Source organism: Telmatherina bonti (genome assembly GCF_933228915.1).
Source record: "Telmatherina bonti genome assembly, chromosome: 5".
NCBI classification, from domain to species: Eukaryota; Metazoa; Chordata; class Actinopteri; order Atheriniformes; family Telmatherinidae; genus Telmatherina; species Telmatherina bonti.
In genome coordinates this window covers 9,439,484-9,463,215 of record NC_136623.1, presented here as the reverse complement: position 1 = coordinate 9,463,215, position 23,732 = coordinate 9,439,484, and the positions used below count along the sequence as shown (strand labels likewise).

The window sequence follows — 23,732 nt, the reverse complement described above, 5'->3', positions numbered from 1 at the left end:
TTTGCATTGATGCATCGGTGCGGCGAGTTATCCACACAATGTCTTATGTCTTCTTCGCTGTGGGTTTGGAGTTTAGCGGTCAGCGCTGTTTCAACAGCAAACAAACCTGTTTATATTAGCTGCTCACGCTAAGATGATGAGGGGCCCCTGTCATCGTCTCTCTGAGAGTACACAGCTCACACACTGTAAGCCCGTCTGTGTTGGAAACAGAGAAATAAGAGGAAACATACCAGCACTTTAACTCTTTATTAAAAGCAATTAAAAATGCACCACCAAAGACTTACCATTAAAGGTTTTTTATGAGTCTGTCGCAAGCAGAGTTGGAAAGATTTCCACAATTGTGCTTGATGAAGAAGATGGGAGGGGGGGGGGAATAGATCACCAAGGGCGGAATAATCTTGAAATATCTGCAAAGGCTTTATTTTTTTCTTGCTGATTAGGATGATTATACCCCCAGATAGCTTTGTTTTACCAAATTGCAGTTTGATGCACAAACCACTGTTTTTGTTAAGGAGTTCAAAGACTCCTTGGTAGGATGGAGAAAGGGAGGGGGGGGGGGGGGGGTGGGTATTAACCCGCTCATTTCTCTCTCTTCTCAAATGATGGTTTGTCTGGGAAACTGGTTTCCACTGTGCCTTCTCCACCTCCCTCCCAGTCTCCCCGTCTTGCCCCTCTACCTCTGCCATTCCCCCAATTTCTGCCTCTCTTTCACGTTCCATTCATGGCAGGCGGGTGTGAATGTGAATTGAGCAGCAGATAAGAAGTGTGCTAATTATGCCTCTGAAAAGGGGCCTGTGAGAGCACTTATCTCTGGCTCTATCTCGTAATGGGCGCTTCCCGGGCAGCTGGTGTCCCCCCCACACACACCCCACCCCTTCCTCCCCAGCCGGGATCGCCACAGCTACCAGTGCCTTCAGACCAGTACCTACTCCAACACGACGACATCGCTGAGCCTGAAAAGTCAGACACTCGAGTTGAGTTTTCATCGAAAGTCTTCCCAAGTGCCGCTCGATGGATCACTTAGTTTTTAATTTCCCCAAATTCATCAGTCCAATATATGCGAAGAGAGAAATCGTCTTTTGTTCCTTTTTATATACATAAAACAGATATTTGATTAGCCGATTGAACATTGTTGCCAAGCAATCAGTTATTTGCTTCACATAAAAATGTAATGGCTTCAGATGTATCTATGTGAAATAATTACTTTATATTTGTAAATTTGATATAAACCAGTTTGGGATTTTAAAAGTTTTTATACAATATTTTTCTTTTTTGGGACATTTTCTAACATTTCATGAGCCAAGACACTGATGATGATGATAATGATACAGTGATGTAGCCGAGATAGCCGCTTTCCTCTGTTCTGATTGGCCGCTATGCATTTCATTGCTGATGGCTTTCTTCATATAAAATATCATTTTTTATTCTTTACAGAAAGAGGCAGAAAAAGGATCTTTAAAATGTTAGGTTCATCTGGTATTTACAGACAAAAATATGTGATTTCTTCTGGAATCCATATGCAAGCAGGGGAATCGAGCACGTAATTAACACAGTCTGTTTAAGCAAGCTGCTTCCCCGTCTCTGCTTGTAGACTTAAACTGCTGAAATAAGTTGATCTGATGGGAGGATTTTTGTTGGGAAAAAAAGTTCTTTTCGCCTAATTATTTGGTGGTTTGTGTTGCTTTTTTTTTTCTACAAACGTCCACGTAAATCTGACAGGAAAGGTTAATGGTATTTAATTTATATACAATGCTCTACATCATCGCTTCAGCTTAGGTCAGGAGATGTTTGCAGCCTTGCAGCAGAAAAATAAAATAATAATAATAGCATCCAAGCCCTGGGTAGAGAACCCTGCCAGCAGACTGCTGGTACTGAGCCTGGGAGAGCAGTGTGGATGTGGTTGGCAATGAGGATGGAGGATGGGCAAGACTGGCAGGATGCCCATATGGGGTCCAGGGAAATAATCATTGGGGGAGGGTGACAAAGAGGCCTCATCACTGAAGCTGGCACTGTCCTGTCAGCTCAGTGTGCAGTTCAGACTCTGCCTCTTCAGGGTTTCCCAGCATGCTTTAGCTAGCACAGGATCAGGTGACCAGGATATGTTTGGTCCCGCGTGTTGCTTACGTGCTACAGTACATGTAGGAGCGCATTTATTCACAGAGAGACAGACGTGCTGTGAAAAGGCGATGAGATCTGGAAATCCATGAGAGTAGGAAGGCAGACAGGAACCTGAAAGAAGCCACCGGCAGAGCTGGTCCCCTGGGTGGGGAAGCAGCAAATAGGAGTTTACTGATTGGTGCATGCTTGACTGAGTGTACGCTCAGCGTGTAGGTGTGTGCTTGTGCTGTTTATAGAAATGCATGTGTGCTTCTCTTGCATTAAATACAGGTTTAATGTGCGGAGCAGTGTTTGTGTACTCCAGTGTGTCTGCTGGTGTGCGAGTGTGTTTGGGAGGTTTCTGGAATGCAGCCACTCTGTCCTCTCTTAGGGCTCGTAACCACAGCAGGCCTCTGCCAGACCTTAACTGCCCCCCCCCCCCCCCCCCCCCCCCTCTCTCGCTCACACATTCAATGTTGCATTTCAATCACTCTTTTACTGCCACATATTCAGAGTAGTAACTATAGAGCAGTGAATCTAACCCGAGCCATATTACTTTATCAGATTAATGGTTGCTACTCACTTCAAGCCTGAGCATTCAGGCTTCTTTTTCCTCTCATCCACCCAGCTATTCAGATTTATTAGGAGAGATATTGTGTTTACTCTTTGATAGAAATCAGAATTGTTATTCATGATCCATTCTGCAACGATGCTAGCTGATGAAGGAGAGGCTCTGCTGCTGGTCTAAATCCAGTAAAGAGAGAAGTCGCACATTTAGGCAAACGGCCTGTTTCGTTGTAGCCTGCAGAGGTGTGCGCTACGATCCGGGTCGCCTGCAGCGCTTTGTTTTCGCTCGTGTTTACAGGGACTGGCTAGCCTGGCAGAGAGGGCAGCTAAAAAACTATGGGAGGTTGTCCGCAGGGTGGGGGTGGAGCAGACCAGGGGTATTCCTTTGACTCGACTTTTATATCTAAACATCCCCGACACTTCCTGAGAGGAAATTTGCAATGGGTTGGAATCAGAGCCCCTGCTGTCGTAAAACAAGCACCCTGGGAGCCCCCGCGCACCGAGGGGGCTCCAAACCCTGCGACTCCTCAATGACCAGTAGCGTACAGATCGCCGTCAACGCCACCCCCCTCCCTCCTCATCTCTCTCTCTCTCTGTCGCTCTCGCTCATTCTCCCCTGGAAGAGGCTTCGCTAATTAGCCAGGCTCTAATGAGACAGAATGGCACTGATCTGGTCCGCCGCTGTGCCACCGGAGGGGGAGCCGTGCAGGGGGGCTGGTGCAGTAGGGGGGAGAGGAGAGAGCGAGTGGTGGTGGTGGTGGGGGGGGAGAGGTTGGTGCATGCCATCTGTCACCCTGCACCCGCCTGGCACAGCAGTCCCTGGAGTCGAGGATGGTGGGGAGTGAGTGCCATGTTGGTCTAGAGATGTGGGCTGGTGGGTGGAGGTGGGTGGGGGCTGGTGGGTGGGGGGCGGGGTGGTGACGCTATAAAAGAAGGAAAGGAGGCTGACAGAATTACGGCGAACGTTTCCGTCACGTTTTAGAACTTACAGCTTTCCTGTCACACCGAGAATCTGCTGCGTTGTTTCACGTCGTTCTGGGAGCTTTTTCTTAATTCAGCACATGACACGCCCAACACACACACACACACACACACACACACACACACACTGTCACTCCGCTGCATCCAGCGGCTGCTTAACAAGAGGGGCAGATGGCTGACCTTTTCCGTGTCTGTTTCTAGATTGCCGCAGCTCAGATGCGTGTCTGTTACTGAGTAGCCTCTTTGGGTCAGCGTGTTAAAAGTCAAGCTTTGCGTCGAGATCTGTGTGTAAATTCTGTTAAACGGCTCAGAAAACCGACAGGAAACGTTAGCAGATGCTTAGAATAGTGGGATGCAGATGAAAGGTTGCAGAGTTGGACTTTGTGTGGCTACAGCAGGGCAGCGGGAAAACTTCATATCTTCTCCACACCTCTCCGTCTCTCAAATTAGGCAGATCAGAGCAAGCGTATCGAAGCCCCCAGGGATCTAAAAGGGCCGTGACTGTTTATTAATTGATTTATTTATTTATCTCCTCTCCCTGCTTGGTTATTAGGTTGCCATGGGAAACAGGCTAGGCCAGATCCCCTCTATTATTAAAGACACAATTTCTTGAACTGGAGACCCAGCTGTCTGAATAATTAATTTAGTGAATGAGTTATCTTGCAAACATTGAGTCCCCCCCCCCCCCCCCCCCCCCCCCAAACTCCCCAAATAAGCCGTTCTCTTATTGTTAAATGGACGGTGGAATTCCCACCAGCATGTTTTTCTCCCCACCGCCCGTTTTGTTGAGCCAGCTTACTGAGCATGCTCAGAGCACTTTGAGTCTCTTCTGCCATCTCTCTCACTTACGCCTTTACATCCCACCTCTTCACCCCATCTGTCTTTAACCGCAGGACTCACTCTTCCTCGCCTACCTCCTACCCGGCAGTCCAAGCTAAGAATCTTCCTCGGCTGTCGGGACTCTTCGTCATCACCTTTAATGCATTATTAGATGATAAATGTTCTGTACTGCGCAGCAGCTGTTAGCCACTTTGGTTGATATCTGAGCTAATTTCACTCGTCCTCTCTTGTTCAGTCAGCTTAAGTAGAAGTGCTAAGTGCACCAATCACAAGCTGCCTCGCTCTTCCTGTCCGCCAGCCGTGTTGACAAAAAGTTCCTCCTATTTTCCCTTGCTTTGTCTTCCCTACAAATGTTAGCAAGCTAACCCACTCCCACTGTCTCCACTTCTCCTGACAGACCACACAGGGCTTGTTCTGAGGCCCATTCTTGCTAATCTGATCAGGCAGGCAAATACGCCGGGAAAAGCGCTTTAATGATCCCCCTAATTACCTCAAGTCAATACCAACTGTATTATTAGACTCGGGGAAAATATTCCATTAGGGTGCCCCCCGTGGGAGTCCCCCCTGTGCGCGCTGATGTCACGCGCTGCGCGCCCCCTACGCTTGTAATTAATTTTATTTACACACGCAGGAATGCACAAGGTCGCACCTGCAGCCCGGAGCCGCCCGACTCGGCCCGCCTAATCAGATCTGTCATAATTACCATTCTGCATGCTTCTGACACACGCCGGGAAATATTTCAATTTAACTACAGCCACTAGCTCCAGCAGATGCACTCTGAGAGGGAGTGTGTACAAGTGTGTGTGCAGGAGATGTATGAGAGGTGGTGGGGGGGGTTGCATGGGGAGATATTAGCACCTATCCAAGTCCTCATCGTGCTCCTGTACATTTCAGCATCTTCTCTCCGTCCTTTTCCTACTTCAGGGAAACCTGAAGAAGGGATTTACGTTGCTTTCTCTGCCGTGTTCAGATGCGTCTGAGGCTTTCTGATTATTACTGGAATAAATATTCCATTCTCAGATGAAGATAAATTTCCTGAAACAAACTCAGATATGTGGACAAAATACACACAAGCACTTCTGGAGTTCTGTCAACACTTTCTTGGGTTGAATATTTAGTATCTGAAGCAAACTTGTAGCCCAATTAAATCACTTATTTAACTGACATAGACAATTTGCAAGTTCTCTGCTATTTCAATCTCTAATTCAATAAGATCAGTCATGATTTATCAGCTTAATTATCCTTTGATATTAGCAATTAAACCCCAGCTTTGAATTAAATCTCAATCAAGCTCTTGTAATTGATGGAATCAGGCTCCATGTAGGTGCTCTGTGTGTGTTTGTAATGAAGCTGCAGTTTTTGTTTATCTGTAGTTCATCCTCCATCTGTCTCATCAGTATTAAATAGAAAAGATTATAAACAAGAGGTAAATTTGTGGTGGGAGAAGAGTGTTTGAACACTGCAGTTCTAGTACCCAGATATCAGCCCACCAGCAGGATAAACTAGATTATGGCACAATTCAGCAATACTAATATTTGATTCAAAGAGGCACATGTACTAAAGCTTCATCTGTGACTCATTTTTCAGCCATTTGGTACACATGATCAATCTGCGCTGCTTTTATTGTGGATTTTGATTGATTTTGAAGGTGAAATTTGTCTATATGTTTAGTCGGTAGTGTAAACAATTACTGTTTATTTTCTGTTTGTGTTTGTTTTTTTAGAAGAAGCTTAAAGTCCTGCAGTTTAATTTGTGTGTATGAAATTACGTCTGTTAACGAAGGGTGTTGAGCAACGCATTAGTCGTGCAACACGAGCGCGCTTTGGGGAACTCCCAGGTTGAACTTCTGATAGTGTTTTCTGCAGCTGTGATGAACTTTACTGCAAAATAAAAAAAAAAAAAATCATTTAACCACACAGATGTTTAATGCGCTCCATTTTGATGGACTGGTCATTTGCCGTTGGTTATTCTCTGTGCTCCATCTGCCTCTATTTGCTTGCTCTAAAAATTCCCCCAACGCTTTATTGGTCCGGTGGCCATGATGTAAGCTGCCACACAGAACGAGCTGGTATTGTCTCTGGGTGCAAGTGCTGACACATTTCCTGCACAGTTATGTCTCTCACACACAATGTGCGGCATGTTAGCTGTCAATCTGTCAACATTGACAACTTGTTTATTGTATCTGCAGAGGTTGCGACCCCTTTTCAGACTTCTCAAATGGAGACGAAGGGTTTGGCATGTACGAGTCAGCTCAGCCCCTGACATCTTCACAAAAGGGGGATAGTGACACAATCTGGCAACAACAATCTGCTCCGACACATCAGAGTCACGCCAGCTTGATTTAATAAGAGAAACATATTTAAAAGCACAAGTTTCAAATGAGATGATTCAGTTTTTAATCGTTAGATGTTTTCCTTGAGAGGAGAAACGTTCTGAGCTGCACTATAAAGCTTCGTCATTATCATCATCTGTTCTGGGAAATTCAACCAATCCTGAGGGTCTATCCGTCATCTCAGAAGGATGTCCGTTTGATCCATTTGTGTTCTCGTCTGCGTCCTTACAAAAGGCTCAGGACCAGGCGGAAAATTGGAATCAGATGGTGAGGTTATGAGAAATTATGCAGAGGTAAATAAAAAATGTGCTTTAACAATAAACTCTTTGATCACCATATGGTGAACAGGCTCGGATACTTTCGAAAGAAAAGTAGTGTGTTTAAATAAAGAAGTTAATTTCCTTTCTTTACATTACATCCTTCATTTTTCAACCGACATGTTGCATAAGATCATTACCGCTGTTGTATTTGAGACAGATGGTCATGTGACCTGGTAGGATGAGGATTCATATGAATGCAGGGACTTATAAAGAAGCTCCAGAGGTCTGATGTGGTCCTATTCTATTCTAGTCTAGTCTAGTCTAATCATTTAGCAGATTCTTTTGTCCAAAGCGTCTTACATATAAGAGTGAAAACAACACAAGCATTAAATGGTAGTTTGGTCCTCCAAGCAAACGTAGTTTACAAGGCCGGATTATCCAATGGGCATTATTGGGCACAGGCCCAGGGGCCCACACCCACTTGGGTCCAATGTAGGGCAAACACCAGCAGTTTGGAGATTAAACAAAATGTACATAAAAGCCAGATAGTTACACCACTGTGTCTAGTGTATTGCTATTGGTACCATTGGCTGAGAAATGTTAGAAATGTCATTTCACAGTTAATCATTCACAATTTTCACAACGTTGCGGTGGGGACGGGGGGGCCCTGGAAGACTCTGGGCCCAGGGGCCTGTGCACTTTTAATCCGGCCCTGGTAGCTTAGTGCGCCTTTTAACGTTATTTATACTGTGCTTTTCATAGACACAGTATCACAAAGTGCTTCACAACAATAAAAATATAGAAAACCTGTAATGTGTGGAAAAAAAATTGCTTAAAAGTGTTTTTGGCTGTTTTTAGATTTAAAAAAAAAAAAAAAAAATTGGACGCCAATTATTCATTCATTTTCTTAGCCACTTAGTCCAATCAAGGTTCACAGGGAAGCTGGAGCCTATCCCAGCAATCCCTGAGTGAGAGGCAGCGTACATCCTGGACACGTCGCCGGTCCATTCTGCGCTTTAATAAAGATGTTGTTTTTTTTATTAAGTCTTTGAGCATATCAATCATTAGCTGTTTGTTAAAAAAAAAAAAAAAACATGGCCAATTTTCACCGATATGAAAGGATGATTATTTAAAAATAATTTCTGTGTATTTCTTTGTTTTTCATTCTTATGGCAAAGTTGACTGGTTTTTGTTGGGCCCCAGTTTGTTTGTCTTCAAACCCAGTTAACAGAACAAATACTTCACTATTTCTTTAATTTAGTGAAGTTTATAATTTTGGCTTGCATTTGCTTGACAACTCGTGGGTAGTCTTATGGAGAGAAAAAGCAAAATAATAAAATGACTCACATGTTGTTTCCTTTGAGGTTACATAAACTGGTTCTGCACACCTCTTTAACTGAAGGAAACAATGCATTGTTGCTTTTATAGACTTCTGTTGTCCCTCTTTTTCTACGTTGAGACAAATTCTGTGACAAAACCTCCTACAAAGTTCATTTTAGTGCAATAAAAGAAGGAAAACAACAAAAAGAAGATATGTTTGGGTCAACCCTCGTCCTTCACTGCAGGGCAGTGTGGGTTTTATGGGGACGTTGGGCCTCTACTGAGACAAAATGCTAAATTAAATAAAAAGGTTATTTATAGACAAATAAATTGAACTTTGTGCTTGTATGTCGGAGGAACACGGAGTGTTCTTACTGGATTTTTTGCCACTATCCTTCCTATTGCCGGTCGAGTTCAGTTGAGGCCACTGACCCCATTTCCGCCGCTCTTTCTTCCTCAGACCAAAGTCAATTTGTACGTTCACACAGAGCTTTTCGGTTTGCATATAAAGATTTACCGCTTTCCTGAAATGTGCAGCCAATTACTGCCTATTGTTGCAGGAGATTCACATATGCCCGAGCACCAGGAACACCTGAAAACTCTGCTGTCGTCAGCAGATGGGCGTCCACCGCGGTGTAATGTATTTACAGAGCACTGCAGCTTGCCGTGTGGGTTGAACGTGCACGTGCTGCCGCCGCTTTGGCTCGCACGGGGAAGAGAAACAGGTCTGAACACACCGTGTTATCGGCAGCATTTATCTGCATGGTGTTGCCTGCCAGTGCTGGGTCTCTGCCAGGTTCAAGGAGGAGGAAAGACAGTTATGCATTGTCTTTCTCCTACTTTTAGCTCTCCATTTTTCAGACAGAGGAGAGGTTTGTCTCAGGAGCTGTCCTCTCCTGAACCAGCCAGTCACAACGGCAGCCACAATCATTTCTTCATCTATGATTTGTGTGTTTTTGATGCGTCATCTTGGCCGTTTTTGTTCAGATGCTGCTTACTGTACTCAGTCTGCTCACTGAGCTCGTACTGAAGCATTATTTCTGGTCACACAGTAATCTGAGGATGGAAGGGGGGGAAAGCTAAAATGGCAAATTGATGGACATCTGTTGGCTTATTTTATTTATTTTCGCGGTGGCCGAGGTCAGCTTGATGGGGCTGATAACGAGCAAATGAGATTAGGGGGAAGGTGTTGGTCCAGGCCGTGTGACAGACCACTCTGTCTGTCTTTCTGTCTACTGTCCCTTTCTCCCAGCAAAGCCTGTTTTTTGTGTTTTGTGAGCGTGCTGGGGGTGTCTGCAGCAGTGGGTTGGTGGGCGGGTTGACTAGTGAATACCATGCTGTCCTCTGACAGGGCAGGCCTATGCGCTCATTGGCAGCTTGTGACTGCAGCTCTCATGCACGATATACTGCGTTGCATAGTTGGGTGAATCTTGTGCATGAATTCAACTATTGTGTAGCAAGGAAATGTTTTTTTTTTTTTTTTCTTTCAATTTGAACACCTGGATGCTATTTATAACCCAACTATACGATGATCTGCTGAGGCTCATGGGGTTCTGGTCTGATCTGACCTCCTCAGCCATAATCTAGAATCTCATGACACCAAAGCCTTCCAAGAGTTGTAGGTCCATAGAAAACTGTTCAGTACGGTTAGGGGGAGCGACTGGCGTAATATGATATAATCAATCGATTGCAGGCAAGAAAAACATCACTGCCCAAAATAAATACAACGCTGCCGTTCATTCTATGTTGGAAGATAAAAGGTAAAGGATGCCTGCAAACACCAGTAAGGTTATGACCCATTTGAAGTGGGTCCTGGTGTGTTTACCAGTGCTTCCCTCTTGCCTGTATTTTCTCATGTTCTTATGATTTGGGCAGTAAGTGTGTTTCCACCAGCCATCATCAGCGTACAAAGCTTAAACAGCCTCGTACATTTGCATCCGGGAATTCAGAGGAGCGGCACTTTCCCACAGAGCCGTGCAATCTGCATATGTGCTTGTTTGAGTTTCAGATTAAAAGTCTGATAACTATGATTATGGCTCCTGAGATCGGCTTCAATTCTCCAGCCCTGAACTCTGTTGCTAAGTTTATGTTAAGTTTACAAACAGTCCCTGACTGTTGTGATTTATTAAGATGCCTAAAATGGGAAGAAAAACTCAAAAAACCAGGTAAAACTTTCACATTGACTGGTATTAACAGCTTGAAAGAAGTTCTTATTCTGTAACTGTGAGAAAGAACAGGGTGCAAACCTGACTGTAGGAGGATTTAATGTGTGAAACTAACCTAAATTAATCTGTTTCTTCACTTAGAAGTTAAATGTCGGTATTATTATCAATTCCATCATTCACAAAAGGTCTCCCAACTTTTACTTCCTGTCTTTGCAGCATTTTTTGCAGCAGAGGTGGTTGAAGCATCGCATGAGAAAGCCTCTCCTCTTTGTGTATTCTCTGTTGGTCTGCAACTAGGCCTGCTCTGAACTACTCGTTCTGTTTATTTATAGAGAGCCCTTAATGATCTTCAACAAAACACCGAGTACACTGGATTGAAGAGCCCTAGATTTTTGTTTTCTGGAACGTATTGGAACACTTTAGCGGCAGGGGCAGCAACTTCCATGATCCAATCAAGAGCAGTTGGTGCTTGTCAGCTGCGGTGGAGAGGCTCGACAAATTACATTAAACAATAAAGGAGGCAAACAGATTTGCAACAGTATGGTAATATCAGCCGAGTGCGAGTATGTTCAACAGAAAATCTCCTCCATGTACTTAATATTACTAAACCATGTTCATTTGTTAATATTCAGTATATAAATAACTTTATGTTTAGACGAACTTCTAACAAATCAAGCTAATCTCTGAAAGTTTACCTACAAACAAGCAACGTGTAACTTTTCAGTCTTTCCTCTCTTGTCTCGCTGCCTCCGCCTGGCCTGTGGAAGCAATGCAATTAGACAAACACAAACAAAGCTCTTGAAACTGCAGTGGAAAATGCTGACTGTCCACTGTCCACAGTGCTGGCTGGGAGCAGCGCTAACTGCTGCTTGGCGCGTATCGCGCTAAAAAAAAAGGGTGTTTTTTTGTTTTTTTTTGTAGCACATGATATTTTTCTCCTCTTCAGTTGTTTTCAAACAAGGACATTTAAAACAGTCGAACCCAGGCAGAAATGTAAAAGAAAAACATCAGACTTGTGCACTAATAAAGTCTCTGCACTTGATTTCATCAAATGGACTTCCTGGCATGGAGACGGAGTTCACGCCGCGCCTTTGTTTGATTGGCTCTGCTACTTTGGGTTTAATCCTGCTGGTTTGGGGAGTGTTTGAGTTGGATTACTCCATCGTTGGGCTGGGGTACAGTTTCTCTGGCTTTGACAAGATGGTGTGTGTGTGTGTGTGTGTGTGTGTGTGTGTGTGTGTGTGTGTGTGTGTGTGTGTGTGTGTGTGTGTGTGTGTTCTTCAATACCGAATCAGCTGAAACCACAGACAGCCCAACTGGAGCGTCGTCCAAATCCCTCTGCATGCAAATTAAAAACGCAACAATAAACGTGGCAAAGGAACAAGGTGGGCACGCAGGCTTTATGGCCCCCTCTACTCCCCCCCCCCCCCCCCCCCCACCTCTTTCTTTCTCTCTCCCCCGTTCTCCTTTACTCTTCATGTCTCTCCCCCACTCGGCTTCGTCTAAAAGCCCTCCTGGGTTTGATGTGGCTTATGGGAGGAGTTGGAACAGGGGACAACCAAACTGCTGAGTTATCTCCTGCATGCAGTGTGGCGGCGTGGCTCTGCCCTCTGTGTGTGTGTGTGTGTGTGTGTGTGTGTGTGTGTGTGTGTGTGCGTGTGTGTGTGTGTGTGTGTGTGTGTGTGTGTGTGCGCGCAGACCAGCAGCACGGTGTAATCCTGTGGAAATGAAAGGTGCTGCCGCGCACTGGCCGGGAGATTACAGCGCTGCTCTGTCGCACTGCCAGGACACACTACCCAACTGAGACACACACACACACACACACACACACACACACACACACTTCGCTGCTTCTCTTTGACACTTTTCCTCCTCGGTCATTCCTTCCTTTTTTCATCCATTCAGCAGAGTTTCATGCCCACCTAACCACCATCTCCAGTTTGCTCTCCTACACAACTCCTCAGTGTGTTTGTTTCCTTTCTCTCGCGTTCACACACACACACACACACACACACACACACACACACACACACACACACACTGGCCTGTGTCAGGTTCGGTCATCACATCTGACCATCACTCAGCCACTGAAGAGCCCTCACTTTATCGCTCAGCTCAGTGAACAAACACACTAACGTGACTGTAACTGCCCACACACACACACACACACACACACACACACACAGAAAAAAGAACAAATCCTTTTTTTTTTTTTAGCTTCACTTCAAAATCAGAAACATTAGTTGCTGAAATAAAAAGTTAAAAAGTTTTTAAAAGATGGAAATGAGCCGGACTGCAACTCATCAACTGATTTATCTGCTCATTTGTTTTCAATTCAATTCAAGACGCTTTACAGACAGAGGGGAAAACATAATGAAGGCCAATTCATAACAGCCTATATAAGGAAACCAACAGATTGAGTTGAGTCCAACTCAATCTCCCATCCTGAGCAAGCACACTGGCAACAGTGGGAAGGAAAAAACTCCCTTTTAACAGGAAGGAAACCTCCGGCAGAACCCGGCTCAGGACAGGCAGCCATCTGCCTCTGCTGTGTGGGGGGAAGAGGACAGAAAGACAACAGACAACAGGAACTGCTACTCCCGGCCAGGGAGACCTGCTGAGACAGGAGACATACATGTTAATGATGCAACACTGTTATGGTGGGGGGGGGGGGGGGGAAAGAAAGAGATAAAGAGAAAAAGAAAGAAGCTCAGTGTATCAGGAAATGTCCCTCAACAGTCTAAACCTATAGCAGCATAACTAAGGGATGCTAACCATCCCTAGCTATAGGACTTATCAAAAAGATAAGTCTTCAGCCTAGTCTTAAAGGTGGGGAGGGTGTCTGCTTCCCTAACACTAACTGGGAGCTTATTCCATAAGAGAGGGGCCTGATAACCAAAGGCTCTGCCTCCTGCTCGGCTCTTTGAGACTCTAGGAACCACAAGTAAGCCTGCAGTCTGCGAACGAAGTACTCTACTTGGTATATAAGGAACAATGAGGTCTTTGATATATAGTGGTGCCTGGTTGTGGAGGGCTTTATATGTAAGGAGAAGGATTTTAAATTCTATTCTAGATTCAACAGGCAGCCAATGAAGAGAGGCAAAAACTGGAGAAATAAGATCTCTCATGCTGGTTCTGGTCAGGACTCTGGCTGCAGAATTCTGGATCAGCTGAAGGCTTTTCAGGGCATATTTAGGACAACCCAGTAATAGAGAGTTACAGTAATCTAGTCTCGAAGTAACAAAAGCGTGAACCAGTTTTTCTGCATCACTCCGAGACAGAATGTCCCTAATTTTGGCTATATTACGTAAATGAAAGAAGGCTGTTTTAGTAACCTGCTTAATATGTGGGCCAAAGGACAGGTCAGGGTCAAATATTACTCCAAGGTTTCTCACTGTAGCACTGGAAGCTAAAGTAATGCCATCCAGGTTCATTACAAAACCGGAAAATTTAGCTCTGAGTTTTTCAGATCCAACGAGAATTACTTCAGTCTTATCTGAGTTTAAGAGGAGAAAATTTCTAGACATCCAAGTCTTTATGTCTATGAGACAATTTTGTAGCCTATTGGGCTGATTTGTTTCATCTGGTTTAAAGGATAAGTATAGTTGAGTATCATCTGCATAACAATGAAAGTTTATTCCATGCTGTCTAATAATTTTGCCTAAAGGGAGCATATATAGCGTGAAGAGTATTGGTCCAAGTACAGAACCTTGAGGAACTCCATGACTTACTGTAGTTTGGGAGGAGGACTTGTCATTTACATGAACAAACTGAAGTCTATCAGATAAATATGATTTAAACCAGCTTAACGCTGTACCTGTAATTCCAATCACCTGTTCTAGTCTTTGTAACAGAATGTTATGATCGACTGGCCATAAGAAGGTCATTAGTAACTTTCACCAATGCTGTCTCAGTACTATGATGAGCTCTAAATCCTGACTGAAACTCCTCGCATAAATTATTTCTGCTCTGGTGGGCATGTAGCTGAGCTGAAACTATTTTCTCCAGAATTTTGGACATAAACGGGAGGTTAGATATAGGTCTATAATTTGCTATCACCTCTGGATCCAGAGATTGCTTTTTAAGTAAAGGCTTGATTACAGCAGTTTTAAATGATTGTGGTACATATCCTGTCACTAAAGACATATTGATAAGATTTAGTAGTGATGTATTAATTAAAGGGAAAATGTCCTTAAAGAGGCTCGTTGGGAGAGGGTCTAAGATACAGGTGGATGGTTTAGATGAAGCTATTATTTTAGTTAATTCAGAGGGTTGGACAGGACAGAAACTATTTAGACACAAATCAGATCCTGGTTCTAAGGATGCTTCGGAGACCACAACAGGCTCAACATTATAGGTAGAAGGAAGAGTATTGTGAATTTGATCTCTAATAGTGTCAATTTTATTCCTGAAAAAATACATGAAATCATCACAGCTAAGTGAGAAAGGAATACATGGCTCCACAGCGCTCCGGCTCCTAGTAAGCCTAGCAATTTACTTTGATCATTTACTTTTTATATTATATAAACTTTTTAAATAAGCGTATTAATATAATAATTTCATTTACAGAGTTCTTTTAAAATGTATAAATCCGCCAGAAAGCGACTCAGGACCTGAAAATTAAAAAAAACTGTTTAATTTGAATTCTGCCGTCCAATCAAATCAAGCATTACGAAACGACACGGACAATTAAACCAATCAGCAACAGGAATGAAAAATTATGTTTATGAACAAATTTTAATAATTTAAGAGGCAGCCTATGAAAACATGAGGAAAAAAAGCATTTTTTAATTTAAAAAAAAAAAAAGCTTTATTTGGCTTGTTGACAAAATGTAAAAGTCAAATTTTTTAGAAATATTTACTATTTTTACTATGAGATATGTCAGAATTGTTGTGGCGTAATTTCCTGCTTTCTGGTGTCCAGTAAGGTCCAGAAAACAAGAAGCTGGATCATTTAACACTGGGCTCAAATGACTTTAATTCTGGGTTAAATTAGTCCTCTTTCCTCTGCCATGTCGCTACAGCAACCCACAAGGGTCAAGCCCAATAGCAGGCTTTTTCTTTTTTACATTTCTTTAAATATATTTTATTTATTTAATTTCAGCTTGTTTACTTTTGGGATAGATGTCAGAAATTTGGTTTATTATATTGTATGGTTGTGTAAACAATCAGAGCACGCTCAGTTCAGAGAAGGGAAGAAGCTCCTGTTGCTTCCAGAAGTTTTAGCTTGTTTTAGATATCAGATCAGATTAGGTGTCTGGTTCCAGCTAGTCTCAGAGAAGAAATCTTTTTTTTTTTTTTCATGTTAAACAACCAAAAACTTTTTTGTGTCATTTGGAGCAAATATTTTTACTTTTCCATCACCGTTCCAAAGCGACTCCACATGAAGCGGTCTTTGTTGCAGCTGCTTTGTGTTTGAGGTTGAAGTTGCTTCAAACTTTGCAAAACTAAAAATGTTCTTTTCAGATTTAATCTGATCAATAATAATCTTCCCCGATTCTCCAAAAAGAGCCACCTCTCAGCAAAGTAAAGATATCCGCAAACAGTAAATAAGATGCACATAAAATACACTTTACTCAAAGTACTTTTAGCTTCTTTTGTCTGAATATGTTTTTTTTTTACCGTAAAAAAAAACTCAGTCATGAGATCTGGATGTAAACATCTTGTCTTGATAGATTTAAACGAAGATAAACAGAGAAATTCCACCCGGTATAATCCTGTTAACACAGTTTCTCTCAACTAATATTTGTTCATCTAGTTGGATGTCATGTTGAAGTATTTGTACTCTGGCTGATATTTAACAGACATAAGTGAATTAAGACGTGACATCTGAACACTTTAATCACAACAGTCAGACTCGTGTGTTTTATTTATTAAATAAAGCTTTTTTTTCCCCCCTCCATTTGTGTCCCATCTCGTGTGTGTGTGTGTGTGTGTGTGTGTGTGTGTGTGCTGTGTGTTTCATGGCCCTCTGCTGGATAGTTTCAAACACGGAGTCCTCCCTAAGGTGCTGCTCAATATGCACTCAGTATGCCAGTGTGTGCTGCTTGTCACAGTAAATTGTTCCACCCTGCTGTGCTGCTTGACCTTGGCTAATTCACATCTTCATCTTCGGCGTGCAACAGAAGCACGCTGCCTGCAGGTGCACGGTGGGCGCCCAGCGGCGCGTCCTGCTTTTCCAGTCTCTAGTTTCCTTTTGTTTGTTTTTTTATTTTTTACAGCCGGATTATTTATGTACAACCATGTTTCTCATCAATTAAACACATTTAATGTTGTTTTTATTTGTCTTTTTGTTCATGCAGAAGCGGTTTGTTAGCATGAGAAGAAGCAGGTTAACGTTGATGCTTCGTGTTTTCCAGGGCTGGCTCTGCGAGCTGCTACGTTGGAAAGAAGACCCGTCTCCGGAGAACCGGACGCTCTGGGAGAACCTCTCCATGATCCGACGCTTCCTGAGCCTCTCCCAGGCCGAACGGGACGCCATCTACGAGCAGGAGAGCAGCGCCGGCCAGCAGCACCACAACGAGCGGCCGACGCACCTCATCCACGTTTCTAGCGAGCAGCTTCAGGTGAGTGCGACCATCAGACCCCCCCCCCCCCCCCCCCCGGCTTGCACCATTTACACCGGTCCTTGATTGACACAGTTCTGTAAATGTTAGGAGTTTCCCTGCTGCAACACACCTGGCACACATCAGACCTGATTAGCCATTGATTTGAATGAGGTGTGTTGCAGCAGGGAAACTCCTAACACTTGCAGGCGCTCCAGGACCAGAGTTGCCTTCCCCTGGGTTACACCAACACATCTGAAATAGTGGCTAAACAGGAGGAAGAACGTCCCAAACGGATGAAAATATGTCGCTTTAACAAAGAAACAAACATGAAATAAACGCAGTAAATAAATAAAGAGAAGGTAAATAAATCTGCGCAGCGTCTCGTTTAAACGCCGTCTGTTCTGTTTGTGGCATAACTGAGCAGAACAGACCGCAACGTGATCTGATCATTTCTTATCAATACATCCGTTTTGATTGTTTATGTCTCAACATAGTCCCTGAGACGTGTTACACGGAACCAGTATGTCCAGCTGCAGAGTTCTATGTCTAACTGGGTTTAATGGTGTAAAAATCTGTTTTCTAAAAGCTGCGTTTTAATCCTTTTGCTCCTAATTCCCAGTTAGACGTGGAAAGTTTACGTCATGAGGCTAAATAACTCCTCTAACACGGACCCGTCAATAGAAATGAAGACTAATTAGACCCTAAATGAATGTTTAACGGATCCACAGACGGGCTCGATAATCCGCCGCCTCACATATCCTGAAAGTCTGTCGAAAACAAACAAGTAAAACAGTTTTTTATGTATTCTTAACTAATATTCTTGGAAAATGGATAAACAACACTTAAGAGTTGTAATGAACACTTGTAAATTAGAACCACAGCAACACTTCAAAGTTCCCACTTTTCAGCGAAAGCCATTTCAGAGATATGATTAGGCTGAACTGCTTTATACCAGACATCTGGCGTATGAATAGAAAATAACACACAGCCTTGGTTAACGGCAGAAACATCTTAATGAAGTACAATAATACTTCTATTAAAAGTCCGTGCCACAGCTGACTGCTTGATTAGTTATTTGGTTACTTGGATACATGGCCGCCGTTACACAAAGACTCTCATTTACTGGAAATAAATAAGGTAATAGGATTTCTCTTACTAACCAGTTTGAGCAGCAGATATGGAAGGAGGGAGTTTTGTGCAAACAGAAACACTTCCACACGGATAAAACAGGATTATTTCTGTTTTAATGCTGCACTTCTGCACCGTCCAGAAAAGACCCACGTTTAAATAACGTGACACATCAGCCAAATGATCTCGCATTCGCTCAACGAGAACTATGGTGGCTCGGCGTGTTGGTACAGTAAAATCACATCTCTGGGTGCATTTATGCAGCTGGAGTCCCTGCAAAGTGCTGTTTTCCAAACCTGATTACGAAACGCGTTTCTACAGCATCTGACTCAGGAATGAAAATAAAAGAGCGCCCATTCTGTGGGGTCAATAGGCACCACGAGTTGCCCACTCTCTCTCTCTCTCTCTCTCTCTCTCCAGCCACACAATGAGACATTTTACCAGTAATGTGTCATGTGTTTATGCTAACGGGAGTCTGACGGCGAAGTGAAAGCCATCGATAGCCATTCTGCTTCACCCTGCAGCCAATCAGCCAGAGCATCGCTGCGTGTTTATCGCTGCCTGGCACTGGAGCCTGATAAGCAGGACAGGATATACTGGAGACCAGTTTCCCTGCGACTTCCCTCTGAGCTGCTGGTGTCTGTGGAGCGTCTGCGCGAGTGTTTCTGTTCCCTCTGACACCAAAACGTTCCTCCCAGCGGAGCTGATTGCATGCAGCGAGATGTGGCGTCCTCTCATCCTTTCCCCTCGCAGCTCAGTTGGTTTTAATGTTAAGGTGTCCACTGATAACATCCCCGTCTCCTTTCTCTTCCCTCCGTTTCCCCACTGCAGGCTCAGCCGCCTCAGACACAGCAGCACCAGCCCTCCCTGTCGCTCCACCCCTCCCAGCCCCTCCTGTCCCAGCAGCCCTTACAGCAGCAGCAGCCCACCACTGGCCCCCGGTTGCCGCCGCGCCAGCCCTCCACCGCCTCCCCGGCCGAGACGGAGGACGACGGCAGCCGCGTAGGGAGCATCAAGTCCCGCACCAGTGGGGGGAAGATCTCGCTGGAGGCTCTGGGCATCCTGCAGAGCTTCATCCAGGACGTGGGGCTGTACCCCGACGAGGAGGCCATCCACACCCTGTCGGCCCAGCTGGACCTGCCCAAGCTCACCATCATCAAGTTCTTCCAGAACCAGCGCTTCTATGTCAACCACTCGGTGAAGGCGCTGAAGGAGCACGGCAACACCCTCAGCAGCACGGCGGGCAACGCCAACAGCAGCAGCAGCGGCAGCAGCAGCGGCAGCAGCCCCGCCTTCGACGAGGAGCTGACGGACTTCCGGGAGAGCGGCGAGCTGCTGAAGGAGCTGGACGAGAGCACGCAGACCAACAGCACCATCTTCTCCATCAAGATCGAAGAGCAGCTGGTCCGAGGCGCCGAGGCGCAGTCAGAGCTGGAGCACGAGGTGAAGGAGTAGGACTCCCCTCCTCTTCCTCCTCCCTCCTCCTCCTCGTCTCGCCACGCACACCGACTTTTCTCACGCACACACAGACTGCTGACTGTGCTGCAAATACGGAAAAGTCGTGTTTTTTTGGCCTGAACGGGGGGGTGTTTATAGCGAATGAAATGTACGGGCCATGTGAAGACACACACACACACACACTGGAAAGCCCATTTCAGACTCAGTAAAACAAGGACTACTTTTTGGATTTTGTAAAACTTGTATTATTTACTGTAAAGACTTACGCATCATTTAAATATTCTGCACAAAAAAAAAAAAGAAACTTATTCCGAGTATGTTGCCGTGGAAATTTGCTGACTGCACTCACGTCCGTTGTTTTACACTGAATATCTTTTTCTGAACTACTGATTATATCTAAAAGGACAAAAAAAAAAAATTCCCCTGGAGTTTGTAGGACTTTGATAGGTGTTTACGTATGTGATGTTTAACTGGATTTTTTTTTTTTTTTTTTTTTTTAAATAGCAAATGAAATCAAGGACCAAGTGGTTGTCAAGGCCTTAATCATGAGGTATCAAGTCTGGAGCCTGCTGGCAGATAAGTTATTCTTTTAAAAAGAGCATAATGTAATTATGGATCACTCCAAACTTTTGGAAGGCAATCACCCAGCCCAGGTGCATCTCCAAGAATAACTCAGTCTTTACTTATTTGTTAGGGAAGAAATATAAATATATAAATATATATATATACATTATATTGTAACTGTAAAAGAAAAGAAAAGGAAAAAAAAAAAGTCTTAAAGAAACTATGCCAACAAATGCCTTGTATGATACGGCACTGCCGATGTTAGATTATTTTGCGAACCTTCGTCACTGTAACTCTGAAATGCCACACAGTTAGAAATGTGAACGACACGACATTTATGTTGTCCAGCGTTATTTATTTGCAGTTTCTGCAGCATTTCTGTCATTTTATGTTGTTTTTATTTCACTGTTTTGTCACGTGGCGCTTACTTTTTCTTTTTAAAATCCTCTTTTTATTTCTATTTATAAATGTAATTTTAATGGGCAGTAAAAACGAAAAGTGTCTTAAACGTTTAAAATGGAGAAATGTGCTTTAAAGGTTGCTTATAAAGTGCTGTATGTCGAGCAACTCATGCTACAAGCTTCACGATTAATGTTGTATGCAATTTTTACTATCATGCAAATAAGCTTAGGTAAAAATGACTAACCTATAGAACACCTTAGAGAGAAAAACATATGCAATCTGTGTAAAAGAAAAACTGGATGTCTGCGACGCGTCTTCCTTTGGTTAACTTCCCAGTTCAAAAGGCTTCTTGTGTATAAATCTCCTGTACAAACGCGTTTCTTTTTTATGAGTTCATTTCAATGAGAACACCAGTTATTTTGTTACGACTGACTGTTTTATAAGTGTTCCTGCGTTCAGAAAGTGGTTCAGATTGTTTAAAAACACACAATTAAACTGTTTGTATTGTACCACAGATTTCTTGGCATTAACTTGACCAGACTCTTTTGGCCCCAGAGGGGTTTTTGTTTTGTTTCGTTTTGTTTTTTTTGTGTTTGTTTGTTTTATTTTGTCGCCTCTGGAAACAAAAGACGAGACAATGTGAATTGTTTTTAAAAACTACTGCTTGGAGAAAAAGCGTCTTGACTCGTTTTCAGCCGAGGTCACTGAACACGTGTTGTTTGTAAGAACTGTAAATATCACATCTTATGAATCATTGATTGTTTATTATTGTAAATATATTGGAAGTTTGTGTAAGAGCTCACCGTGCGAAACTGAATCCAGCGTTCTGTTGTGCCTCTTCCTCTCAGACCTGACTGTACCTGGGCGCTTCTACTGCATCTTCACTTCTACTGCTGAGTGTATCTGAAACACCTGTGAAATCTGAAATAAATAAAAAGATGTGAGGTGTGAACACCTGGAATGGCGAAGCCTCTACGAGGAGTTCAGATCTGTAACGGCACAGGTGTCCTGGCCTCGCGGTGAACCCCCAGGTGAGGACAGGTGTCTGCACCTTTAGGAAATTACCCTCACCTGTTAACACCCCGAGCAACACGACAGCCTGCCTGCCTGGGCCGGCGTTCCCTCGACTATCTCATCTTCTTCTCTTCCTCTTTTTCATGAATTAAAAAGCCAGAGTGTAACGTGTGTGTGTGTGTGTGTGTGTGTGTGTGTGTGTGTGTTTAGAGGAAATGACGCTCTGGATGATTGGTGCTGTTTGTCTGAGGGAACAAGATGCACGTTCGGAGGTGAAAAACTGATTTTACGTCATGGAATAAAGAGGCAACATGAAGCTTGATCATTCCTTTTCCTTCCCTCCGACACGCCGCGCTGCCAGCAAACAATAGCAACTCCAGCGTCATATCCCTGTTTTCAGAAGGATCAGCCATGTTTGCCGCAGCCTTACCAAAGGTTTTCCACGCAGATGGCTAATACTTCTCTGGAACGGTGGTTCCCAGTACACAGGGTGACGGAAAAGAAGGGAGAAAAACCTCCTATAATGGGATGAATGGGAATGTGAGGAACAGCTGTAGAGAGTTACGTCCAGGGATCAGCAGCGGAGGAGACGCAACGGCATCCTCTGCTGAAGATTTCCCCACAAATAAAAAGAGAAAATGATTAAAACCTGACCGTCACTCCGAGCCGTTCCGAGTCTAAATAAAACCAGCAGACATGTTGGACGCCGCCACATCGGCGCGCCAACGTTTGGCGAGCAGAAGTAAAATACATCTTGTGATATTTGTAGAAATCCTCAGCAAATAAACAGCTTCCACATGAAGGTTCGGCCTGACGCACGCGCCTGGGGAGGGCAGGCGTGCACACACCCAGGTCAAAGTAAAGTTTCGTTGTAAGGCGGCGAGTGTGTGAGCTGTGTTTGCTTTTGGTTGTCGGAGGAGGGTCTCGGCTGGAGGGGCAGACAGAGGAGGTCACACATGAGCTGAAGGAATCCTTCAGGTGATGGTACTAGAAGCTGACACACATCCCACTCCAAAAACAAGCACACACTGTGTGTGTGTGTGTGTGTGTGTGTGTGTGGGGGGGGGGGGTATCCTGGTGCAGCCTTTCCCAAACTGGGGGTCCCAAAATGATATCGTGGGGGTCATCGATCATTGTAAAATAAATACCTCCTACATTTTCCAAAGTGTTTTTTTGGGATTTTTATTAAAATATTTGCTTTATTTGAAATTAAAACATTCTTTTTGCACTAACAATAAACTTCATTCTAAAGTCACAAAAAAAGAAAAGGATAATTTTGACTGATTTTTTTGCCTTTTTGCTGCTTTGTTGCAACAAAAATCACTTTTTCCTCCTCATTTATGTAGTTTCTCATATTTTTCAAGCCTTCCATTCAATCTTCTGATCATCTGGTTCCAGAAACAAAGTTATCAGAGGTATTTTTATTTTATGTTTCTTATTTTAAACTTTATTTAACCTGTGATGGACCGCCATCCCGTCCAGAGTGAACCTCGAATAGCTGGGATGGACTCCTGAATGGTTTGGAAAATGAATGAATGAAAAAGATCTTTGAGATTACGAACCTATTTCAGTCCTGATCCGAGGCAGGCGGCAGCAAAAACACAAACACACGTTTTAACGTTTAAAACACAAAGTTACACCTTAAAGTCCAGTAAAAACTCTGTTTGCTTCTGGTCTGAAAAGTCCGAAGCGCCAACCGGAGGGTTTTCCTTGTTTCTCTGCTCCAACACACCTGATTCAAACCAAATGGATCCAACATCTTCCTTCATTTCTGTCAGGTGTGTCGGAGCATGGAGACAACAAAAACCTGCAATATAACTGGGAATTCTGGCCATGGAGGACTGGAGCTCCACACCAGTGCGCCTGACACTGGAGTCACGGCTCCAAAAGACGACTGGTTTTAGTGGTGACAGTGGTCAGCTTGTGTCTGGAGAGGGGTTCGAAGAGATTTTTAATTTAGACATAATGCTGGTGTTTGTAACCCTCTCTACACACACACACACACTGTGTGGTTAATTGTGTTATTGGCTGTATGAATGGCATCATCCTGCAGCCG

General features: G+C 43.8%; 1 protein-coding gene across 2 annotated transcripts in view; it reads left to right on the top strand.

Moving 5' to 3' along the window:
* satb1b (SATB homeobox 1b) overlaps positions 1-19,693 on the top strand; it is a gene marked incomplete at both ends in the record, with an annotated part of 47,758 nt that extends 28,065 nt beyond the window's left edge. The window contains 2 exons of one of the 2 annotated variants that reach the window (XM_079241218.1): positions 16,922-17,128; positions 19,085-19,693. In XM_079241218.1, coding sequence (XP_079097344.1) covers positions 16,922-17,128; positions 19,085-19,693 — 816 coding nt within the window. Of the gene's footprint in view, positions 1-16,921; positions 17,129-19,069 lie in introns of both variants that reach the window. The other variant, XM_079241217.1, reaches the window with a different exon arrangement.
* Between the last annotated feature and the right edge of the window lie 4,039 nt (positions 19,694-23,732).